Source organism: Aphelocoma coerulescens, chromosome 2, assembly GCF_041296385.1.
Source record: "Aphelocoma coerulescens isolate FSJ_1873_10779 chromosome 2, UR_Acoe_1.0, whole genome shotgun sequence".
NCBI classification, from domain to species: Eukaryota; Metazoa; Chordata; class Aves; order Passeriformes; family Corvidae; genus Aphelocoma; species Aphelocoma coerulescens.
This window is the reverse complement of record NC_091015.1, coordinates 32250192-32276765: the sequence shown is the minus strand read 5'-3', so window position 1 is coordinate 32276765 and position 26574 is coordinate 32250192. Positions and strand designations below refer to the sequence as shown.

General features: G+C 37.0%; 1 protein-coding gene across 1 annotated transcript in view; it reads right to left on the bottom strand.

Moving 5' to 3' along the window:
* LOC138106408 (histone deacetylase 9) overlaps positions 1-26574 on the bottom strand; it is a 274226-nt gene that overhangs the window by 79061 nt on the left and 168591 nt on the right. Inside the window, exons 17-20 of the mRNA XM_069006966.1 lie at positions 19169-19224; positions 18839-18926; positions 14495-14614; positions 14074-14171 (exon numbers count right to left, since the gene is read on the bottom strand). Of these exons, the coding sequence (XP_068863067.1) occupies positions 14074-14171; positions 14495-14614; positions 18839-18926; positions 19169-19224 (362 nt within the window). The remainder of the gene's footprint in view (positions 1-14073; positions 14172-14494; positions 14615-18838; positions 18927-19168; positions 19225-26574) is intronic.

Below are 26574 nucleotides of genomic sequence, written 5' to 3'. Positions count from 1 at the left end.
GGCTATAAGGACATAGTTCTGTAGGGTGTCAGGTCTGCAAACACACCATAGGGGTTTCCTCACTTATTCCCACTTCAAAGAAGCATTAAGAACAATTTCTCTTTATTACAGTTTTTAACTAGATTTCTTTCCCCTGTGATAATTAATTAGGCATTTGTTACGATTTGCTTTCTTTCCACCTCTAAGAATAAATGTACCCTTCTGCTAATCACACACAAACAAAATGTTTTGAAAAGTAATCACTTGCTAAAAAAAATGGAAATTGGGCTTCTGTGTTGTGAGGAATGTACACACATAGCACAGTGAAATTTAACACGGGTAAATGATCTGACTACCTCAAAGTGAAGTTTTTGCCTTCCTACAGTGGCCTTTCACCCTGCCCTTTCCTCCAATCTGAGGAGAGCTGATGTTGATGGAACATATAATGGCTCCTTTCCTGTGTAGTAAAGTCAGCAATAAAGCTCAGTAATTAAGGTGACCGGGGAGGCCCAGCCCAGCAGGCTAGTGGTGTGGCGAACACTTTCAGAACTTCAAACAATATCAAAGTCACTGAAAAACGGGCCTAGTTCAGGACTGGTTTGAATTAAGCCTCACTTCCACACGCACTTTTCAAATCCAAGCTCAAACAAGAAAGCCAAGGCCTTCTGGATTTCATTAGAGCCAATTATCTTATCTGTTTCATCTCAGGCCTGACCCTAAGGCTGGCAAACAGCTATTCAGTGCATTTGTGTGGTTGTTTGAGAAAGCCTCCAGCCAGCCAATGGCCTGAGGAACCACTAATTAAAACACAGTTGCCCCCTGCCTCTAGTGATTAAATATTTTCAAGCTTTTGTAAATAATTTTTCCATTCTTTGCCCCAAGCCGCAGAAGTCCAATACATGCAGTAATTTATTTAGTTTGTCAAAGAATACTGCTGGAAATAAAACTATAATAGAAACTTAGGAAACTCTTATATCTTGCCTAACTTCTGCAAGTGACATTCTACAAGCTTGCACAACATGTATACTGTTTCTTATGTAATTAAGCCTTAATAACCTCATTGTGTTTGAAGCAATACAGTGTATAACAGGCCCTACATTTTGTTAATAGTCATCATGTTTCCTCAGATGTCAACAAGATGTATATGCTCATGGGCCTCATGAGATCGTAGATGCTGCAGATGTGATGCTGAGAGGTATCTGTGCTTCTGAGATGAATGGACTCTTCTGAGAGGCTGGATCACACTTCAAAAGCCTGTTTGGGAAGGACTGAATCCTACCAGTAGCTTACTTTTGGAACTGAAGAACAGCTTCAGAATACAGATCCATGTCACCATGTCCCAAATAAATTCTAGCAGTTAAAATTTGCATGAAAGACATCTGGGCTAGAGGACTTAATCCCTCCATCTCCCTTTCTTAAACCCTGGGAAGACACTGCCTTTTACATGAGATCAGAGGACCTGATTCTAGCCTGGTTCTAGCATTGGTACCACACAGTGCTCCACCTCAAGTCATCCTGTGCCTCACGTGCAGCCACTGTCACCAGTATTGAGAGTGTGGATCTCTCATGCAACGTGATGGGGAAAGGAACAACTTGTATCTCCTAAACTAACCCCTGAACTCCTTCCATCTTACTATTATTCTTAACAACAACAACAAACACATTTATATTAGTAAAATGCATTGGAGGTACTGTCACAAACCAAAACCAATTGCATAAAATGCTGCACAGAATGAATAAAAAGATGGCTCACGTCTATGCACCCTACGGAGACTTGGAGAACTATAGACAGAAGCTGACATGCCAGAAAAACAGAAGCAATGTTAGCAGTACAGGAATTTAACTACTGCCCAGTTTTGTGTGAGGCAATATAGCAAAACAGAAATGTAATAAAAGATTTCAAGGAAGCTAATGAATCAGTCTTGTAGCTGTTTATGAGAATACCCTAAAAGTATGAATTTTATCACACAAAAAATCAGAAAACCTGTACCTGGTACCATATGGAAAATGAAATTCATAAGAGCATTCTGAGAATGACATTGCAATAATAAACAAAATGGCTGAAGCTTAGAAATCCCTTTAGGTGGTTGGAACGGTAATATATTCTGTATTTCAAAGACATGCTACAGAAAGAATTTGCAAAATTTAGACATTGCTGTCTAAATTCTGTCTCCAACAGAGAAGGTCAAAGGTTACACAAGAACTTGCCTGACTGACAGGCAGAAAAATGGTTTTGCCTTTAGAGAGTGGCAGTAGTAATGGCTCGGGGATAAAAGTTTGGTAAAGTTGAGCTTCGACTAAATGCAGATTTTCTCAATTAGTATATAACAAAGTTACTATAAAATTTCATGATGTACAGAGGAGCCATACCTAGAACAGAGAAACCATTGGTCGATAAACAATAATTCAATTTGCATTGTGGACAAAATGCTCTGCAGAAAACCACAAAGTAGGAGAAGATACCAAGACCAAAAGCAGAATGTCACGGAATCCCTGAAGAGAGATCAAGGAGGAAAATGTTGATTCTTCCAAAAGACAAGTTAAAGGAGATGTTCTATGTTCAAGTCTGGGTAGAGGTCAGGGACTATCAAGCACAGAAGACAGGGAAAGATGAATTTTCAAGAAAAGATCATCAGGATAAATAAAAGTGGATGACACACAGGCTAGGAAAAATGAGGGTAAAATGTAGACCCTGAGCTTTGGCTAGGAGGGATTTCTGTTAAGAATGGTTTCAGAGGAAGGCAGAGATGCTTTTTTGGAGGAGGTCTAGAATCAGAGGACAAACAGCAATAGGTATACTCAATAGTCTTGGGGATAGAAAGGGAGAAAGGAGAGAGGAAGATGGAGACCTTAGCAGTACTTTTTCTTTACAATGAATCATGATTGTATTACAAGGGACAAGAGCCTCTTGTCAGGGGAATGAGAGGTTAAATAGACAAATAAGGGAAGAGAAAAGCTTATGTCCCAGGTAGATCAGCAGATGAAAGAGCATGAGGGCCTGGTAACAAGCAAAAGAGTTTTGAGAAAACTCAGATGCTTTTGAGCATCTGAGAAAAACAGATGAGGAGCAACTTTGTGATCAGAGGCATATAACAGAACTGTGGGAAGAAAAGGGATGTTACAGATGCTATAAAGAACTTGATGAGTGATCAAATTATGACTCCAAGAGAGAAATGTGAAAGTGGGAGGAAGGGTGGAGGAGAAGAGCAGGGAGTATTAGCAATTTTGGAAAATTATTTATACTGCTTAGTACTATTAGAAATTTATTTCCAATCTTTGGGTCTTTCCAATCTCTTCCAATCCACTACAGTCCAAGTACTTCCAATCCAAAATCTGCTTCACAAGACCACAAAAGACAGCACAAAAAATTCTGGGTTTGTTCAGCAAGTTTTTACATAGTGGCCAATGACTGAACTTAATAGAGAGCAAATCAAAACTAACTGAAGAACACTCATCTGTGTCATGGTTTTAGTTTCAGGGGCAGCTCATACTTAGCAGTGGCCCATTTGATGATCCAGAATGAGAATGAAATCACTGCATTCTTGATTAGTTTGGAAATTAAAGGGTCTTCAAGCTATTACAAACTGTGTTTCTTTTGCTGTCAGTTTGCAGTTTCTAACAAGAATTACTCTGAAAATGATAGGCAACTTTTTGAAATATTTTTTCTTTGTTTAAAAAAATGAGGCAAATGATCAGATAATAAACTGTCATTTTCATATCCAGAGGGAATCAGTTTCCATAGAGAGTTCATCACACAGAAAGTGAAGCACATGTTAATGAAGCAGGAGGAACAAGAAATCCCTGTGACAGGAATTGAAGCACTTGCTGAGGTTCAACAATATATTCTTAGCAATATGTTCTTAATCTGTAAACATCTTGATTGAAGAAGTAGAATGGTTAGACTGGATAGGGTGGTAATTAGTCCCCACTCTCCTGTTAGCCTAATAATCCAGAACTAGAACACTAACTTTTTCAAGAAATATACTATTTTGCTAAAACATAATCTTTTTGTATTTTGCATCTCCTTGATATTTTTTCAGAGACTTCTTTTAAGCATGAGGTAAAGAAAACCCCAAAATATTCCAAACAATCTGACAGCAAAGGTCAGATTATTTCAGATGAGATGAGGTCAGGTTCAATCCCCTGATTTGCAGGAATGGGGGACAAGAAACTGTCTTCACTCTTTCACAGTATCACAGAATCATCAGGTTGAACAGACCTTCAAGACCAGCTTGTCAAATTGCCATAATGACCCCTAAACCACATCCCCAAGTGCCACATCCAGACACCTCTTGAACACTTCCAGAGACAGTGACTCTACCACCTCCTTGGGCAATTTATTCCAATGTCAAACTACACACTAAGTGATTTCCCCCCCCTAATCTCTAATCTGAACCTCCCCTGGTGCAATTTAAGACCACATCCAGTCCCAAAGGGATTTTTCACTTAAAGTTTTGTAGCTTCCTAGAGTGATGTCCTCACAAGGAGGTTAGACACAAACACTGTCATAAAATGGTTTGAAACACAAACAGTTGTTTTCTTGGAAAATTTCAATAGTTTTGGTTTTGTTCCAGTATAGAAGAAAATCACATGTCATAACCACGGACAGCTGCTGCTTACTGGAAGTGCTGTCTTTAGTCATCTCTACTTTAGTAATGCACTCCCTGCACAGGAGGGACACAGCACCAGAATCCAGTCAACTTACTGTCAGGGAGAAAAAGAACCAAATAAGCTGCATCTTCCCTTCAGCCCTCCACCTTCTATCTTCTGATAAGCATGTACACTCCTATATGCATGACACAGGACAAATGCATCCCAGACATAGCTATTTTCAACCTGGCTTATCCTATGCTGTAATTCATTTGCTTTCATTTTCCATTATTTTTTAATAAATTAATAATTTTGGTAACTTTATTTTAACAGCTGATATAAATATCACTGGAAGGCTTGTGGTAGGTAAGCATATGAATCAGCTAATAAGATCCTTCAAAAGCTTACTTTGTTTCAAGGCATAACAACTCATGAAACTGCTTGTATATAATCTTAAATATTTGACTGCTTAATTAGGTTAAATGTAGTCACGGTATCTAAGAAAAAAGCCTGCCACATTTACTCGGTGAAAAGCCTCTGATTTCACAAACTCTTTTAACAATGATTCTTGCAAGAAGCTACTATTTTGTATAAGTAACAACTCAGTATCTTAGCTATGAAGTATGGTGTGGTGCACAACCGAGACCCGCATAAACTAATAACACAAATGATCAATTTGCTTCTAAATCCTAACCCTAGTACATGTGATCACAGGACAAAGACCCCACTTTGTGTGAAAAAAAATATACACAATGGCAAGTCACTCTACAACTGCACATTTTTCTTATACTGCCTGTAAAATTAATGTCTCAGAGTTTGAAGTCTGATGGATTCCCTCACACTGGGTAACGACTTACTATCCAAGAAGCTGCACTGATTTAATGGGATTACTGATGGCCCAAGCAGTACTGCTAATACCACATAATGATGAGTCATAGACCTCCCTGAACTTATTCATTAGACATCTATTTTTGAGACATTTATGTTTTCATAGTTTCAAACATCTCTCCACAGGACTAAAGGCTGACTTCAAAAAGTAATGAAATACTTGGAGTTAGGGCTCCAACAATATCCAGTAACAAGAATCCTCAAAAGATCTTGCAGCACTGAGCACAGTGCTATTCAGCATAAGACATGATTTTAAAATCTGACTCTTGCCAGATTTTTCTGGTTTTCCTCAGAATTACTGAAGCTTTATTTTCTAGAATAATTTTTCTATGAAAAATGCTTATTCCTTTCATGCAATTACTGTATAGGCAAAGTGTAGCACAGGCACACAAAATGATTAGGATAAAAAAATATCTCTAAGGAATTATTTTTGCAATGGCATGAGAACATCTATAAGCACAGACATGCCCTGGAGGTACCCACACAAACTAACACTGAGACACAGGTGCGTGAGCACACCAGAACCTCACAATACTTCTTTGCAATCCTGCTTAGATTTGAAAGCAACAAAATAAAAACTACCATTTCTTTTTCTTCTCTAAGTATTAAAAGAAGAACAGTGGAGGTCTCATTAGCTAAGCTAGCTAAAGAAAGCATGAATAAGAACTGTGTATCTGAAAGGCCTCTGTTTCTGCTGTTCTTGAAACAACACTTCTGTCTGATTCTGGATAATGGGCTTTTAATAAAAATATCCACCAAAGGAAAACAATTAAACAATACATAAAGCACCAGGGTGCAATCTAGTGGTTCTGTTACAGTCTGGAGCTGTTCCAGCAGAGAACATGTGGATATTTTTTACAGGCTGCAGTGTAGTTCTCAAAAGTTATTATAAAGCAACAAAATTTAAATTGGGACTGGACATCTATACAATCACTCAGTGTTGCTGTAGGACTTTTAATTCTGACCTGAAATTTATCTCCATATAAAGACCATAGATATTTTGACTTTTAGGATAAAAGTATCTTCTCCACTCTTGTTGTTGTTTAGTTTCTTCCAGGAGGTTTTCGTTGACATTTCTCAACTTTTCCATCAAAGTATTTGACAGTATGGCAGTTCTTTATCCCTACACCTCAGTTCTTTAATCTTTCTGGCTTAATAAAAATTGGAAAATGGTTATATTGGAAAAGAGTTCAGATACTTTTCAGTACTTTGAAACTACAGACCATGTATGGCTTGGGGTTTTAATCAAATAGTTTTTAACCTGAAGCACATAAACCTGACACATACCATATTTTATTATCCTTTCTCCTCCACCCCCTAGTCTGCCATGTCAATAAAAGAAACTGTGCATCTGTAGAAAAGTAAGCCAACACTAATTAATTTCTGTAATGAACGGCTTCACTTTTGTAGTTCCAGTGAATTAAAGGAGCACCATATACAGTTTAAAAAATCCTGGTACAGTAAAGGTGAAAATTTAGGGTATTTCAGTCAGAAGAAGTTAGATCTTCCAAATAAAAATAAAGAAGTAGGAAGAACAAGAGGTTGCAGGTTATAAACACTGTTGCCAGTTTTAGTTTTATGGTGAACTTTGAAGTATAACAAAATGCTGAAAAGCTGTTTATACCACTGTTTTAAATGCTTTTAACTCTGCTTCTCCATTTCCTAAGGACTCAATCTTCAACATTTGTCAAGAAAAAAAGGAATTAAAATTTACCATTTTTACAAAACCTTGCTTACCACACTCAAAAAATATTCTAAAGTCACAAATCATCAGGACTATTGAATGTTCACATATGAAACTTATACTCAAAGCAGATTTAAAAATTATTCCAAGCAGACTTCTACCTTCTTCAAACTTCTTCAAAAGAAACTGCTCAGGCAATCCTAAGTTATCTTTCTACAGCTGTTTGGTACATCTTTATTTGAATTCTCCTAAAACATTTTCTATGACAGAAGGGGAAAGAGAGACATCTCTGGTTGAAATGCGCATCTTTTAATGACACCTGGTAGAAGTGACAAGGTCAGAAATTAAAAACTGATTGAAACTGTAACTTATAACTGCAGAATGCTATGGGCACCTGAAAGCAAACTATATATATATATATAGATATATATATCCATACACAAACTACTGTTTAGATTTCCCAGAGCTTCCATGACTGTGTTGTCTTCAGCCATATTTTTCTTCCTAAATGCATTGCCCTTGACAATGCAGAAGGACTGTGGATAACCAGCAGTCTGAATAATGTCCACCTCCATTTGGGTAAATCATTGTCTGCCTGTCATACATGACTCGGAAATTCTACCTTCCTGTATACACAGTGAAATGCTGAACGTTTTCCTGTCAACAAATAGACAAGAGAATTAACTATGGTTGAGATAACTTTTAGCAGTTATTACAAAGCAATATACTGAGAAATAAATAATTAGTTTCCATTAGTAAGGATCAGCATGGCATTTGGCTAGTCTGAGGCTATTGTGAATAGAGTTCACTGATAGCACAATAGATGAAAGTTCTGAAGATGTTACTGGAGTCTACTTCTAGTTTTTTTATTGACTCATGAGGCTGAGTAACTAACTTGGGGGTTTTTAACCCCTCCCATACTTTTTTCCTTTTATCTCTTTGAAGAGATATCAAACATTATCAAACATTTGAATCAGAAACTTAGTCTTATCATACTTTTTAGACCTCATCTAGTATGATATTGCCTCAGCAGCACCCTCTGGACATTACAGTCATAAAAAATTAATAGCATTAAGTTATGGGCATTAGGAATCATTGTTTAAAGAACTTTATACTCAAACACTACTCTTGGTGGAATTCATTAAACATCACAATACAGCATTGTACCATGACTCACTTTAAATAGTTAGGTACAGCTAGGAAAAAACGTTGATTTTTGTCTTCTACATTCTTTTGTTATGTTTATCAGAAACCAAGGTTTCTACTCAGAGAGTTATACAACACTGCAGAGCAGTGATGCCAAATACAGACATAATGATATTCAAAATAATATAAATCGATGGTTCGCCCTCATGTGGTGTATTGAGCTCATTTCCAGAAAATAGCCAAGCCTCAGCAATGAGCAATTAAAGTGATTTGGCAACTGGATACATTTCCAAATGAAGAGAGATTGAAAAAGACCAGAAATATTGTATTTTGAGAGAAAAAAATAGGAAAGGACATGACACAGATCATACAAATGTATTTAAAATAATAAATGTGGATAGGCAAGAATGTGGGTTTCATCTACACATGCAGTACATAAACAAATGGACATTTAATGAAAGTGGAAGACTAGTGACTTGAGCTAAAACAAAGAATTTTTGTTTTTGAGACACACATACTTAAGGCCATGAAATTCAATAGCAACAGGATACATGAAACTTCTTAAAGTTATCTCAAATTCCTTAGTGAACAAAAAGTTTTAAAAGTAAAATTTACAAGAAAATTAAATTATTAAATAAAAATACAAGCTACGTATACTTCTATTAAAAAACTATAAGGCAAATATAGCAATATCATGTTCTTAGAGTTTATGTATTAAATTCTAACATAAATAGGAAAGAAAGTTTACAGTCAATACCTATGCTGAAACAGGGTTAACAAGGACAATATATATGAAAACCTCAAAAGTACATTTACAAAGTTTTTCATTTGAAATGTCAAAATAAAATGTCATCAGATCTGGTAATGCAAAACTACGGAAAAAAACAAAGATTATACGTCAATACAATGTTTCAAATGAATTTAACTATGCCCTATATGGCCACAAGATGACAACGAATATATTTTGTTAATATTTTTGAGCACAGACTAGAATACAGACAGTTTTAAACATATTTATTTTCTCCCAAAACAAGCACTAAGAACTGCAAGACAGGATGAAGATTTTCTGCACACCTTTGATTTTTTTCATTTTCACATTTTAACACATGTAATTTCAAGCATGATTTTAATTTTGAACTTCATTTTAAATTATATTTCAGGGTAATTACAAATGTGCTATATTTTAAATTAAATCATGGATATAGTTCATCCTTAACTCTGCCTTATTGCCACCTATTTCTTTTGAATTTGCTCCCCTTCTTAAATTAAAATCAAACATGTGACTGCAAAAAGATAATATTATCATGAGCTCTTTCTAATCATTCCAAGAATCACACACACATATAGGTTTCATTTTATGCAAGCTTTATGGACAGGTTCATTAATATGCTGTGGCTGTTTTATGCTACTCTGGAGTAGTGCAAAGCAGCCAGAGCATACTGGCTGGTTAAGCTAAATTTACAACTCTTTTGTTGAATAGAAGCTGTGCAAAGCAGTTGGAAGGCACAGCCCAGTTTCCTTCTGTGTCTTGCTTCTCCTTCACTCTTCTGAACACTCTCATTTGTTTCCACTGCCTCCTGCATCTTCTGTATTCCACTCTATGGAAACACATCTCTCCTGTCCCCTGCAATCTCCAAGCACGCCCATGGACATATGTGCATGTACAACTAGACCTGAGCCTCTTTCTGCTGTCTGCTTTACTGAGCACATCTGGTGTAATGTGGAGCTTACGAAAATAATTATTTGAACATTACTAGTCAACCATTGCTCTTATTTTTTTTCTAGAACTGTTGGCAGAAGAGAGTGGATTACATCCTCATAAACCCGAGTGTAAAATCATCCTCTTAGAAAACAGCCACCATCTCCTTTTGCTTTCAAAGAGATTAAAGCAAATTTAACCTGAATAGGTGGAAGTAAATGATGAAACAAATTCTCTAGAGGGATACTTCAGACCTTGAAAATAATGGAAAAGAGATGTGCATTTTTGTTATCTTAGGAGGAAAGAAGAGATGCCTGCCCTTTAAAAAAATGTCATTATTTCAAGGATTTTTGTATCTAGGCCACTTCCTTAACTATGGTAAACATCAAACAACACTTTTCTGGCAAAATTAAATGATGTAGTGATTTGATTACTGCAATTATTTTCCATTCTACAGAAACTTCTCTCTCCTACATTTGCTACTACCTCTTTGTAGTTAACATGAGCAAACTTATTTTCTTAGTAGAAATAAAAAAGAAATGAAAACATATTCTTTTATAAATGAATGAGCAGTCTTCATCTTCAAGTTGGCTACAGACACTTAAATTTGATTTTGCAATAGAAAGAGTTAGTTCAAAACTACAATAAACTCTTCCCATAGCACTGAAATCAAAATGGCAGACACAAACCAGCACAGCAATTTTTCCTGTTTCCCGCTATAGTCTCAGTGCAGCCACTAACTAATCATGCCTTTGAAGGGATTACTCTGTTATGCTTTCAAATTTTTCTGCATTTTTACACATGAAAGTTGTTTTTTCCTGAAAAAACAGAAATACTTTCTCTAACAGTTTGGAGGAAAAGTGAGGTGGAACATTATTCAATCCTAAAAAGATTTACATAAAATAGATTTACATAAAATAGATTTATCTGGTTATTTATGCAGTGGAAAATAACTAGTATTCTGCTACCTGCATGTATATATGTATGTGTGTGTGTGTGTGTGTGTGTGTGTGTGTGTGTGTGTGTGTAAATGCTTCTACAAATATATTCTGACCTAAAAACAATGTACCTGATATCAAGTACATCATCATATATAATACCTGGTTATGAGCTAAGCTCTAGAGACAGAAAGAAAAGCCTTGGTCTCTTTTTCTGTGGACATTATCATTCAGAAAGATCTCTGCTGTGAAATTTGACAGTCAATCAGGCAATAACGAGCTACCTAGTGTCAAGGCTGCTGACACTTCAAATACATGCTTGGTGCAATTCTAGGATGAAATTAGGGCTCTGCTGGTGAGAAAGTGAAAGCTGTGTGCACGCCCTGGGGAGTTTTAGATTATTTTAATGCAAATTTCTCAGTTCCTAAGAACTCAAAGGATTAGACTCTGGTGCCAGCCAGTAAGCAGGAAGCCTTGGCTTCTCTCCAAACAGGCTCCACCCACCTGCAAACTTACTCACACCTTGGGTATGGTGGAGAGGACCTTCACCAGTATCCACTCCTGCCTTCACTAGGGTCTGAATACTGCCCAACCTCTCTGTCTACTGGTAGGCATAAAGAGATAATCTCTCCATTTGTCCCTTATTTTTCTCACAAGATTGAAGATGTTCAAAATTTTCTCCACACCTTAGTTTGGATCTTCTCTTTAAGTCTGTCTATAAAAGCATGTAATCTAATACAAAAAACCAAATAACATTTTTCTATCTCTGAAACTCACTTATTTTCTTAAAAACTGACTTGTTGCAGACAGAAACTCCAGAACAACAGCTGACTTGTTGGGAGAGCCTGTCAACTTTTCTATTGATTTTCTGGACTGTGGATCTCTCTTGCCAGTCTACTGTCTCACAATTCTGTTCTGGCCAAACTGAGGACTTAGGCTACACCATGTGTGACATTTTGGATAATAGCAAGGGTAGATTCTGGCCCACGGATAAAGTGTCTCTTTACTAGGAGCTGTACATTTACCTACCACTCAGACCAGATCTACAGAAAACAGCTCCCTGGTCCATCCTAAGTAATTCACAGCTTTTTGTATCCACCCTTCAAAGTTCCATGCTGTTTGCTTCAATGATCCCCATTCAAAACTGTCGTACCAGTCATACTAAATCCATGTCAGCACGACCTACAGAGGGCACAACGACTGTGATCAGGTCAAAAGGGGCTGAGAGTGTAGGGAAACATTTCCTGTTGCTGCTTGGAGAAAAACATTCACATTCATTACAACATTAATCATAAAGTTAAATGGATGTATTTCAAATAGCAACATTAAATTTTTGCCATCAGAAATTTTTCAAAAGGAGATTCTAAACTGAAAATTGAATTTATTTGCCTTAAAAAAAATACAGTTAAGTTTACATCTGCATATGATTAGTCAGTGTAGTAAGTTACATGCATTTTCTTTTCCTGAATAGTGCTGCTTTGCTTAGGAACAGAGACTGAAATTCCCTCTAACTCTGAAGCAGAGTAATAGGCATAGCAGCAATACTAGCTGCTCCCAACGATTCACTAGTGTGCCTTAAAACAGAACTGTGAAGCACATATTTGTAAATGCACTATTAAGCCCAATATTTGTCATCAGGATAGCAGGGGTACCAGTTACAGTTACAGGCTCAGTATGTGAGTCTTCTGTTGAATAAACTGGGACCACCATTCTCTGCATCATTAGATGGCCACATTACCTATATCATTAGTGGGACGGTTTGGATCCAAACCAAGAATGTTGGGGTGGAAATACCAGATATATTAATATCAGACACTAATACCAGTGATTTGAGCCATCCAGTTCCTTAACTCATGTAAAAATCTCACAAAAGTAGAGGAAACATCTCGGAAAGAGCTTGAGGCACTACTGAGTGTAGAAAATTTGGAGCCTGCCACTTACCATTTGTTTGGACACTTTTGAATACAGATAAATGCAAATAAAATTACAACCTTTTCCACAATAACAGTGGTTTACTGTGAATATCTAAGGCTATTTCTCTGACTAGGGCTTAGACTCTGATTTCAGGTGGTGTTTATCAGAAACTCTGCATATTATTTCATGGACTGCACAGAAGTTCTTTGGAAAAAAATCCAAAAAACACACACACAAAAACACCAACAAACAAGAGTTTTGTGGGATTTTGTGGTGTACTTTCAATGGAATATAGTCAAAAACTGTATAAGGTAATTGCACTACTTCAAACTAAATGTCTTGAAAGAGATTAGAGATACACGTTGGTTTCCTCATTGCCTTTCTTGCATATCATTCTCCTCTGAATGAAACCCCTTTTCAAAGGTGTAGCATTTGCCCAAACTTGAAAGATGAACCCTTCACCTTCCCTAAACTCCACTAAACCCTTCCACTGGACTTCTTTACAGTGAAAGGAAATGGTGTATGTAAGACAGGACACTGAAACTCTAAAAGATAGTGTTTTATACCATTCTTAGCTCCTCTGATCCCATGGAAATAAGACTAAATAGATTATGATGCATCACCTATGAAGGAATAAAGTTTCATTTATGAATGAGCTATTGAGAATATTCATTATGAGGGAGCAAAGAGAAATAGAGCATGCAACATTTCCTGTCATTCTTATTGCAGTATTTCAAAATTATTTACTTTTAATTAAATAACAGTTTACTGCAATTTGTAGAAAAAAAACTAATGGTCAGATCTGTGAGCATCATAATGAGTCTTTTAAGTGAATGAGGAACACTGGATTTGGACCATACTTCATACTGCTTTCTGTCTGCTCTGCAATCAAAGTGAACAGGAACAGTAATTTTCTTCTGCCTGGTATAAATACTTACATTTAAATTTTATAGGTAGAGAAGTAAGCAAGCTCAAAGTAATTTTACTGGCATGGCATAATAATGAAAACAGTAGTGACCAATTAAATAATTAAAAACTTTTTTTGTTTATTCTGCATGGATGACCACAACAATTAAATTACCCATTTTTAAAATTTACTAAACTCTCAGATACTGAGATACCAGGATTAAGTTAGTTTCACCATGGATAATTCTCCTGACTTTCAATATTACATTAGCTCTTATTCATGTGCTTTTGTTCTATAAACAGTTTTCAAAACTCTAAATGGTACCAACCTGAATGCTGTGAGATACTCAACATCACCCATAGGAGGATCCAAGCCACCTGTCCAAGCAATATTTATGTTATACCCTTCACCAGGGCCACTTCCAACCTGAAAAAATAGAAATAAAATGCCAAAGGGAGTGAAAAAGAGGAAAAAGGAAGAGGAAAAGAGAGAGGGAAAGGGGAGAAAAAAAAATTCTCAAATGTGCTTTACAAACAAACATCAAACAACATGTCAGATCAGCCTTGTTTGACAAGGACTGCTCTGGGTTATGCACTTGTTCTCCACTGGTCCCCTGCTCCCAGTGGACAATTTGGTAATCTGGTGTAATTTAAAGAACCAGAGAAGGACAAGAAAATTAGGGGTAATCATGCAACGCAATTACCTGAAAGATACAAATAAAAATGGGGCTCTAAAGAAATAAACCTAACCTCATTTGGGGCTCCACTGCCGGGGAAGAAGTTGCCTTCATCATAGCGATGGAGGGAAACATACAGGATGCTGGGGTCAGCATAAAAAGCCTGCTGTGTACCGTTGCCATGGTGAACATCCTAAAGGAGAAAGAAAACAGATGACAAATGTAATAATGTCCAACTCAGTGTAGAGAGCTCAGTTCTGCTTTCTTTTACACCCCCCTCCTCTCTCTCTCTCTCTCTGTTTCTCTCCCTCTCCCTTGCCCTCCTTTTGTCTTTCACTTTCCCCCTCCCTTCACCACCCCATACTTCCTGAACTTTCAGGCAAATTACTCTTTAATGCACTCATTTTTTAAACTGGCTTCTAAAAATCAGGAAACCATAGTGAGCGTGCCCTGGAGACTCCAGATGAGCAGTCATTGAGAAATCCCAGTCCTTTTGTACAATTAGATATTTATACACCGGCTCTTTGTACTCCTTGCCTCAGTGATGGAATCTAGCATCCTGTTTTATGGCGGAATTTTATGACTTATTAACTGCCAACAGTTCATAACCCCTCAGGCTTAATTAACTAGCCTCATTGGCCTCTGAAGAAAGACTAATGTTTAAACTACAAACTAGTATTTTGCAGAAGGATCTATGGTTTACAGAGCTTTTTCACAATTCTTGACAGAACACTAAACATAAGAGTATTCATTGATTTGCCAAGTTCCACTATTGAGGTCAAAGGCTCTGCGACCAGCTGAGTAAATTGGCTTTCTTGAAACATTCAGTTCAGTTCAGTCCCTCAGCAGTTAGATCCACATCAAAAGAGATGCCAGATGCGGAAAGGACTTCATACTTCATTTTTGCAAAATCATGACGGCAACAGTTGAAGACATAGCAATATGATCTCATTAGCTATTAAATCATCTGGCAGATAGGATGGTGCCTTCCACAATCAAGGAGTGACCTTGGCCAGTCTCCATATTTCAAACATTATATAATGACAGTGAATAAAATTCTGTCATTAAGTAAAATGCTGACAAAGAAATGCTGACAGTATATCTATAACAAAGGCTGATGATGCAGACTTTTCCTTTTTTTAGTTTGTTTTCACTACTATTCTGTGTGGTTAGACACACAAGAATTTTACAAGTGAAAATGAAAAATCCACTTGCCTTTCAGTAAAAGAAAAGTAAAAAAAAAAAGCCCTCCCTTTGAAATTTCTGATTTAGAGAATTAAGGGGGACACACAACGTACACTGAATGGTAACACTGTCACTGTCACCCAGTCCGTATTTATTTGATAAACGCTATGAGGTCTAAATCAAATTTAGTGTCCAAGAGGACACTAAAGATCACATTTTCCTCAAAATACCTAGACTCCAGGAAGGCTCAAGCTGTACCTCAAGGCGTGCATTGCCGATAGCACAGCAAGCACTGACCATTGCTTTCCCTCCTTGCCAACTGATGCAGCTCATGAGTTTCATCCACATCGTTCAGAACTCTCTACATTGATTGAGTCCTACTTGTACTGCATTGTGCTTGACTTGGACCTCCTCTGGGACCTCTGTAGGGTAATATTATAAGAGTTTCTTTTCTTTTCTATGTTGAAAGTACTTGAAACAACATGAGAATGGAGTTACAGCCCAACTGTGACTTAATGCCAAGGTTAAATGTAACACATTAGACATGCAAAGGAGAACACACTGGTATGAGAGTGTTGGAGATTTCAAGGCAGCTAGTGTAGTGTTAGATGGTTCTGACTGGCAAATGAAGTAAAATCTGGCATGCAGACTAATCCCAGAATCCCATTCCCTTTTCAGCTGAGACAGAATTAATTGGTTTACTCCAAAACAGACTCAAATCCTGCTAGCATAAATGCAAGTATGGATGATCTTGGAATGAGGATTTCAACAGCCTGACAAGCTATGCTGGGCACATAGATGGATCTGCAGGGACACAGTAGGACTTCATTTTGTTATTTTATTAGTCTTTCTTTTCCATACATATTTGGGGCTTTAGATATATTCTTGCTGTAACAGTTTCCAAAAGAGAAGAAAAAATGTTAAAGGGGCATAGAGAGATCTTTTTTTCTTTTTTTTTTCATTATTCAAATCTCAAAGCTAGCTTTGCTGTCTAAACTTTAATTCCACTAAGGGCTCTGTTTTGAAGAGCAGTAACTTCTCTGATTAGACAAAGGAATGTGTTCTTTAAGACTGTGATGTTAGCATGTGAGAAATGAGTTCCTATTCTGCGCTTAGATCAAATGTATTCAGGGTATATAAGTCAGTTCAAAACCAGAGATTTTTCCAAATGGTGGAATGAGGAAAGAAACCCTGTCAGATAGGTCTTTTATTTTAGTGTAGAAACAGATGAAGGGAAGATACATGAAAACATGTAGCAGCTATGAAGACTACACTTAATTTGTAACTAGAATACACTTTAGTGTGTGGGATTGGATATTACTTTTTAATATTTATATTGTAGTAACATGTATAGCTGCCAACTTGCATGGGGTCTTGCTGTGCTAGTCACTATCAAAATATAGTCTTAAAGGTTAATTTCAAGTCTAACATCTGTAATTCCATTCTTTCCTTCAGATGCTCCAAACTCTGTTGGTGGGAATAAAGACATCACTATTAACTTGTTCGTTCATTCAGTTTGGCCTGTGATTTATCCATAGTTTGCATGCATAAGAGATTTTCCATATGAATTTTTGTACATCATTGCTCTGCCCATGGAGCAGACTAGGGACTGGAGTGCAACTGCTCCAGAAATGAAATACTCTATGTCAGCCACATATTTCTTCCTTTTCACCAGCTTAGTTATTCTGGTCAATGGGACAGTTGCAGAAAGGCTGAAAATTCCCAATCTACTTGCCTGGGTAAGGATAGGCAGCTTCACAGGTAATCATTTGCACAGGTAATGATTTGCACATTTAACCTTGCCTTGAAAAACTGAAGCTGAATTTCTAAGTGCTTATTGGCTAAGTACATCAAAGGGAAGCATTTTCCCAACAAGGCAAATGTAACATTTACAGACAAAAAAACTTAAAAACATTCAGGAACTTTGACTAGGCTTTTCCTATTAAAAAAAAAGAGAATAAAGAGAGTTCACTTTTGGCCAGAATTTACAGCAATGAACTGAAAGATTCAAGTCAGCAAACAGACATAACATACAGTAGAAGTGAGTTTTCAAAAATAATAGTTTCTGGCAGTTTATAATTATGTTTCTAAATAACAGAAGAACAATCTGAGAAATATTTGACAAACATTCTAAGAATATTTAACCTACCCATATATTTACTCTACCACTCATTTTTCACTTGCCATTGCTTCTCCCACACTCCCCCTTTCTCTGCTTCTCTTCAATAGTCAGTACGCGTGTTTAACTGAACAAAAGTGCTAGATGGTAAGGCCATGACTCCACAATAAGATTTAATTATGAGTGCAGATATGAACAAGATTTAGACTATTAAGCCCTGCACTTCAAAAACCCTTTAACATATTTCGTCTTTAAATCTTTTATCACCTGCAAAAATTAATTAAGTGCAGATGTAACAGGTTAGGTTTTGATGCCAGGGTTCATTTCCTGTCTATGCTTTGTCAGACACCCTATTACACCTAGTCATGAACTGTAGGAAAACAAAAATGGTGCTCATAAATCAGCATTCAACTTTCCTTGGGCTGTGCATTGGGCTGATCCTTGAAGTGCAAGGCAGAGCTCCAATTCATTATTCATGAAAATAATATAGCCAACATGCCAAATGTCATCTGCATTTAAATAATCCATTTGTTAAATGTCTTAAGTATTGTGTAAGAATGCCTTCTATTAAAATACAAGACTAATCCAATGAAGTGGATTTTTAATCACATGTCTTTCCTTTAGGGAACCACCAAAACCTGGCATACATAACTAGAAAACTTCTTGGAGAGAATGACCTGTCGATCTGTTTAATAATATCAAAGTTACGCAACAAGTGGAATAATTTTGAACTGGGGAAATTTTGTTACCAATGCAATAATATTCTTTAAAGAATATCTGACGACTTAAAGTTTCTGTTCTGTAGGGAAACGTAAATTTGGGTTCTCTAGGGTTGTTTTAACAGTGGAAGTATCAATTCATTTAAGGACCATAAAAGTTGCCCTGATCTGTGCCTTCTTCTCATTAAATTGCAGTTAACACCATTAAAGTGAAACATAGATGTTTATAGCTTCAGTACTGCCATCCTGGCTTTAATGAGTTCCCAAAATCAGAGGAAATGCACACCTTTATTGCTTGTAGGTATTAAAAGCAGAAAAGTCTGACATATAAATACAAATTCATTGTCTTTTACCTAGATGCACTGCAAGTGTGATGCTTGCCAGGAATACATACCAGATCTACAATCAATATCTTGCCTATATTTAGCTTGTCTCTCAAGTATTTGGCAGTAATTGCAATCGAATTAAAAAAGCAGAACCCCCTGTGGAATAGAGAAGAACAGAAATAAGAAAGCAAATCAGTCAGGAAAACAGCTATAAATAATGTTCAGAGCATTTTAAAAAATGCTATATGATCTCTGAGGCCATAAATCTGCTTCTGGGAGTACCTAGAAAGCCTTTTCAGTCATCTGCTAACAATTACAGTTCTTCAGAGACATGCACAATGCAGGTGATTGCCAGTAACCTTAGTGCTCCAAGATGGGCAATATTCCCTGGTACTTACATGGCTGTTGATTCTTCAGCATGATGGCCTGGGGGCCTTACAACAGCAAAGCCATTCTGTAAGAGCAAGATAGGTTTTCAATTATCAGCTTGAAAAAATACTTTACTCAGAGCAAAACAGAGCAGCAGGCAGATGGGATTGAAATCTATTAGAGGCTCTTCAGAAATTTTTCTATCCAATCACCCTTTCATAGTACTGCCAGAAATAATACAGTTGAGAACAGTGGCATATAAACTTATATAAATACACACATGCATGTACATACATACACACGCAACATGATCTAAAGAGGAGGAAAAAGGCAGGATGAGAAAGTCCTGTTATCAATTCTGCTGTTTAGAATTTACATTTAAAAAGAAGGTCATCTAAAATCATGTAATCTTAATTTGCTCCAATTTGAGATGCTTCAAAATAAAAGTAGCTTGAGGTATACATTTGACATGGTTAGCCATTGTTGACCTTACTTCTGTATGGACTAAATGATAAATTCAGACCCACACACACATAATTTCTAACAGTAGAAAAAGGATGACAATGAATGTCCCATATTTCTGCCAGCCATAAATTATACTTGGGAACCTGCCATGCTTGCAAGTTAATAGATTCCCTGAAGTCAATTTCTAACACACTTTCTGGAACTGTATATAAATTTCATAAAGTACAGCACTATGATCACTGATGACCAAGGAATTTTTTGCCTCTGGAGTCACTGAAGTTAAAAGAAAAATGGACTTTCCATCCTTCTAGTGGGTATGGTAAAGAGAAAATGTAGAACTGCTGGCAAGGTAGCTCTATTCAGAAAGTCAGACTATATATTCAAGAAGCAGTGTCTCATAAGGTTGTGTATCATACCAAATTTCTCTTACCAGAGTTAGATTCAGGAGAAACAACACTGCTTCATTGTATTTCCTCTTTTTTTCAACTACCCAAGATGGTCCTTCTATTCAGCTATATATTGGCCATCAAATTAATGACAATTACCACATACATAAAAATAAGAAATTAAAATCTGTACATGAGATATTGGCCCAACTTGATTTTCACACAGCTTCACACAAACACTTGGTGTGTATGTATGGCTGCATGACCAACCAAGCATTGTATTTTCAAAGAAGAGGGGATAGGAAGAAAAGGCTGGAATACTTCTGTATTTTAATAATCAGTATTAAATATTCCAGTTTGATATACTAAAACTTGATAAATGTAAATGTTTCAGCCTTCTCTAACCTGAAAGAAACATAAAAACTTTTACTACAGAAACATTAAACTTTCACTCATATTGGTGTAAATACAGAAGAACATGGCAGCTAATATTTGCATTGGTTCCTGTGAAATCTGTTTATTTACAATCATATGAATGTGTGTTTTGTGTGCACCAATGAAATTGTCTACCTGTGTTGCTTCACTGGCATTAATTTATAAACAAAACTACCAGGTTGTCATATTTAATTTGCTGCTAGATGTAATCCAAGCAGACAGCTGCAATGTTTTGTGGAGCGTGGCCAAAGTTCTATCAGAGTAAACTTAAATTACAATACCAAGGGAGTGCATCTGTAACAGTGGTTCTTCTGGCCACCATTTAAAGAATCTGAGGGATTTGACATCATGACTTATTTTGCATTAACTGTCCACATTAAAAAATCAAAACCAACCAAACAAAATACAACAACCCAACAATTAAAGGCACAAAAATTATACATGTTCATATTCAGGTAGGTATTCCTCGAGATGGGATATAAATTGCCTATAGATCAAGCACACCAGAAAAAAAAAAAAAAAAAAGGCATTGTGGACTGCACTAATTTGCAGAACTAAACCAGCTTTAGACTCTCAGCTAAAACTGTATTCTCTATCCCTCTGAGGGTATTTTAACATTTCCTTCTAACACAAAATATGACTTAGAAAAGAATTTGGCAAAGAACTCTTTTGTAGCATTTATGAAAAAACAAAGTATATTTATGCTGATGAATGTTGTGATAATGAGGTGAAAAAAGACTCAGGAAAGAGGGTATTACTAGAGAAAGAGCATGATGCTACCTGTATTTTGTTCTCTCGAAACTTTTAAGAATTTGGAAAAAGTCCATGAAAGGCTTACAGCTGCCCCTGCTCAGCTAACAGCTCATTATCATCTAACTTTATCAGTATTCCCAAAAGATCAATATAATTAAGATGATTATTTCTAGGAGGATTTCATGGGGCAATATAGAGACAGAAAATATCAGCACTGCTGTTTTTGACAATATGACAGTTACAGTATAGGCTTCTCTTCTGTTCCCTTACTTTGACGAGACTCTTTGGAAACCCTGTTTTATTACATCTAGGTAATTTCTGAAATCAGAGCTTAATTATTACAGTTCTCCACCAGCACACAGGATATTCACAACAGGGTCATGACCACTTTTTATGAGTTTTTACATCACAAAAAGTTCAGTATTCACATGGGAAATTTTCTTTTTAAAAAATACAGTGCATATGTTACACTGATGGAAAAATATACAGTAGAATTATACCAAACACTGAAAACTAATTACCATACAGAATGATCAGCAACTTTTGTGCAATTGATAAAACACTTAATTTCTCCTACTTTCAAACTTTGCATGAACATAGCATACATTAGCACAATGGAACATGATTTTTTTTTTATTTAGGCAATTTTTAAATACCAGACAGTGAGCTCAGTAGACAGTAGCAGAGTAGACAGAAAGGCAAAAATCTGCTTTAAAGATAGAAAGACTAACACACAGCAATATGTTGAAAATGAAGCCAACACACATAAATTCAAAGCGTTTTTGTACAGAGCCTTATTTATACTAGGATATAGACACCTTTATAAGTAGACAGAACATTAAACTGACTGACAGACATGAACATTAGAAAAACAATTCATGTCTGTGCCATTATGTGATTACCTTTATTTAAATTTGAGGATAAAGAGTAAAGCCTGAATAGAGATATTCTAAAATCTGTGCATATTTGAACAACAAAGGAAGAGAAGTCTGCCCAGGCTCAGTTTACACAGAAGATCGACTGCAGATAAACCCGCTGAGTTGGACCTTTAATGAAAACTAAGAAAAATGTTAGTCTTTTTCCACAGTAAGCGAAGTATTCTCTTCTTTCATGACTCTAAATAGGTAGTTGGATGCTTGATTTCCAGAGAACAGAGGTGTACATGTGTCTTGGGGTGAGTTTATGATGTGTATCCCATATCACTGCCCTATGCCCAGAAATTAATTCTTGTGCCTTTCCATGCCTCTAAACTGAGCCTGAGAGGGGGAAGGAAAAACTGAGCAAAACTTTCTCAAAGCAGTTTGCAGCTTGTTCAAGGTCACACAGAGATAGCCACTTTTTTTCCCACCTGCGGCAGGGGAGGGAGGAAGCACCCAGCTTGCTGCTCCCAGGTCAGTTTTTGGCCAGTTTCAGCTTCTTTTTCTCTGGAGAGAGACTGAGAGTTGAACCTTTTTCTTTCCCTGGAATTTCAGATTTTCTCCCTTTTCCACTGGACTGCTTCAATATCAGAGCACATCAGGAGGACTTTCCACCAAGCGCAGAGGGCCTGGCCCTGGGCCAAGCCCCAGCTCCGAGGATACCAAAGGGAGGACTCGAACACTTTCCCAGGTTTTTTCCTTCACAGCGAAATTTTATTATTTAGCATTATTATCCTTTTCCCGTGTGTTTGTTAAATAAATAGTTTTATCTCCTTCACTTTCCTTCGAGGAAAATTTATTTTTCCCAAACCTGGTGGGGGAGGGGTGGTGACCTGCCTTCTCTCAGGGGATACATTTCTGAATTTGGCCAAACTGGCACAACATCCTACTGTGACCTTCTTGTCTTTGGTGGTTGAGTTAATCCTGTTCTGTAGTGTGCGAGGCTACATTGTTGGTCTACATCATGCTTGGGCATCTACTGTGCCTCTCCACAAACCTTTCCAAGACAAGTACTCAAGACAATACCATAACATGTGTGGATAGTCCAGGGCTTGGAATTCACCATCTATTGCGGAGTTCCACTGGTGTTTCGATTACATTACCTCTATATAGGAGGTAAAACTAGATGTAGACAATTTTTCTCTAGAGCAATATGTGGTCATTGTGGCAAGGTGTGAATGACTTTTCTGTTCACATGACAGTGAGGAGCTTGCTCTGCCTTGATTACAAGAGAACCAAGAGTGACCTGGCCCGTCAGGTACTCCAGGTATGGTGAGGCCTCACCGAGAAGCAGTGCATACTAGTTTCAGCCTGGTACTACCCTAGCAAAATCATCTGGCTTTTTGTTGACTTCAAGAAAAGCCATTGCCATGCAAAAAATAGCAATAAACCACAGCAGGCACTCCAAGAGCACTTATTGAAGCAGCAGAAGACTCAAGCAGGTTCAACTCCTTCTTGGACATGGGGATGAGTTTGTAAATTTGTTTACCACACCACTCTGTATTTAGATTATGTGGTCCATAAAATAGATATTGAGACACATCTTTTCAGTCTAAGTTTCTAACACAGGTCTGGAGCTTTTCCTCAGCTTTTATTCAAACGCAAAAACTCTTTAATTACTATTAGAAATTGAAGGTTTTCTTGTATTTTAAGCTGTAAACCCCTGAATGAATGAGCAATGCCATCTATGCCAACTATTCAAGAGGAAATGGGCACTGAAAGAGCAGAGGCTTCATATGAAGAAACCCTTTTACTGTGTCGGTGACTGAGCAATAGAACAGGCTGCCCACAGAGGTTGTCCATTCCTGGAGATATACAAAAGCCATCTGGATATAGTCCTAGGCAACTAGCTCTAGGCAGCTCTATTTGAGCAAGGGAAGAGGATACAAGGACATTTTGAGACCACTTCCAACCTCACCTGCTCTGTGTATTTCAAATGGAGACCAGGTAACTAACTGGGGATCTGAATTCCACACTTGAAGCTCAACTTGCTCCTAAGGTTAGGTGTGGGATGTTTTTAATTTCTAAGTCTAAGTCCCTTAACCTATCTAGCAATTAACTCTTAAGGTTATCGGTACTTAAACAAGGCAGTCTTGGACATGCACTTGTTTTTAATGGAAAGGTTCTATTTTTGCTTCCATGTGCGCATGTTTCAGAATGAGAATTATACAGAAATGTGTAATATATCATTATAAAGAAATGTATCCATTTCTCCTGTCAGAATTTATATTCCTTGAGATACATATATATATATATATATATATATATATATATATATACACTTGTATCCTTATACAGTCATATAAAACCCCAATTTCTTTATATTTAAAAGGCAGTCCATACAGTGTATCTGACAGGTCTAATCCCTAAAGTGGCCTTAGTGCCATCTTTAACTCTGCTATCTCTGGTGTAGTCAACTCCTACAATAACAAACAGCAGGGCTGCTTTAAGTCTTGGCTGCCTACAAGAATCCCCTTGCAACTGGCAGCAGGAAGAAGATAACCATATTCTTACCAGTGCCTTATGGTGTAACACAGTCCTAAGCTATGCTGTCCATCAGCGAGGGTAAGCATGAGAATGAGTGGTGTAAGGCTGAGGCAATCCTTGGGCAACTGTTTGGGACAATTTTACAAGCTACTCATACAGCCAGAGCAGGAGCCAGCATTTGGCCCGGGGGGTCTATGAGTGCAGTGAACAAGAACCTGTGATTTAACAGAGCAGTATTAGCAGCATGTAGATTAAGAAAACAGTAATGGACATGAGGGAATACCATTTTGTCTTGCAGAGGAAGCTAGTACACAGAAATGGACACTAAACACTTAACTCTCATGGAAACAAAGAGTTCCCTGTCTGCTTTCCTGAAGGTCTAAGTGGATAGCACCAGAAAACACACATGAAAAGTTGGTGCTTGCAGACTAATTTATATACAACCATGATGGCCTGTTTAGCCACAACTAGTGTTAACTACATTGGGAAAGAAAGCAGACAAAAGAGTTTTAAGTACAGAGTGGTCATGGAGATAAGCTATGTACCACACATATAATTAAAGTTATCTGATTATATGAAATAATAACAGTCATTCAGCTATAAATATAACCATAATTGCTGGGACAGAGTATCTAAGAGATGGTTTAATATGAACTTTCACAATTTTTTTAACTTTGTAAAAGCAAAGAATACAAAGTACTACCTAAAAAACTGCATTGGTAACTTTGATTGATGTCTTTTATCAATCATTAACAGTAGTAAAATAAGTATTCATTTGTTACTGTTTCTTACACACATGCATTGTTCAAAATGCTGTGGCTCGGTGTGGAAAAAGTGCTTCTTTCTGTGGCTGTCACACATCACTTGGAATTTGTTTTCAAGTAAAAGGAGATTTTTATAGGGCAGAGGGTGAAAAGGCAGAAACAAGGGTAGGGCAGAGGCTGCAGGAGAAATACTGCCCAGGAGGTACCTGAGCACAGAGCACATTCCAGGAAAGGAGATTTTTGTAGGCAAACAGAGGAGCTTTGTGGGGTTTTGTGTTGTTCAGGCCACCATGGAAATTTGCTGGCCTGAAGCTTTACCAGAAGAAGGACACTGTGGGACTAGGGAGACATTGTTTTTGCCTATATTGTCTTTAGAATGGTAATTAATTTTAGGTTTTTGTTGCAAGAAAACATAGCAGTAGAGCTGTGAAATATGGCTGAAAGGTTTTTATTCAGAATACTTTTAAAACCAGAAAACTAAGAACTTGGGGGAAAGAGGAGGTTGATTTAGCTAATTCTGTTTATTCACTAGATTAGTACTACTTACCACACGATGATTCTTCCACAACCCTGTGTGACAAAGGCCTTGAGAAGAGTAAAAACCAAGCTCATTTGGAAGGAGAGTTTCAAGTTCAATTTAAGTCATCTATGGATTATATAAGGACACCAGAGTAGCAATGACCAAACTCAGGAGGTTTACTTTGGTATTGATTCAACCTGACGTATCAAAAAGAACTATCCCAGGAACGTATCAGATTCTGGTTCACGGGAACCTCATTTCAATTGCTTTCATTCTGTTAAATGACCCTTAACTACCAACAGGGCAACTTTACACCTGTGTGTTTGTGTGTGTGTGTGCACACACATATGATAAGGTAGAAAAAGAGCTTGTGCTTGATTCAGCTGAAGTGGATATTCAAGACAGTCTCAGACCATGCTTTTAACTTATATGCCTTTTTTCTTGAGTGTTCTTTTGAAAAATTGCTTCTTAATTCATTCAAACTTTTTTATTTTTTTTTTAAGCAGGGAATAATCACACAAATCCTACCAGCTCTTGATAGTTTTTGTGTAGCTCTCCTCTGTTTCAAGTTTGTCAAATTAAAAATATATGGCACTACATGTTTCTATCACAGAAAACAGTGTTACCATCACCAAGATTTACATATTTAAAGGATATGCAAAGTAAACTAGACCATAATCCTTATTATGGGTTCTGTACTTAAAATAA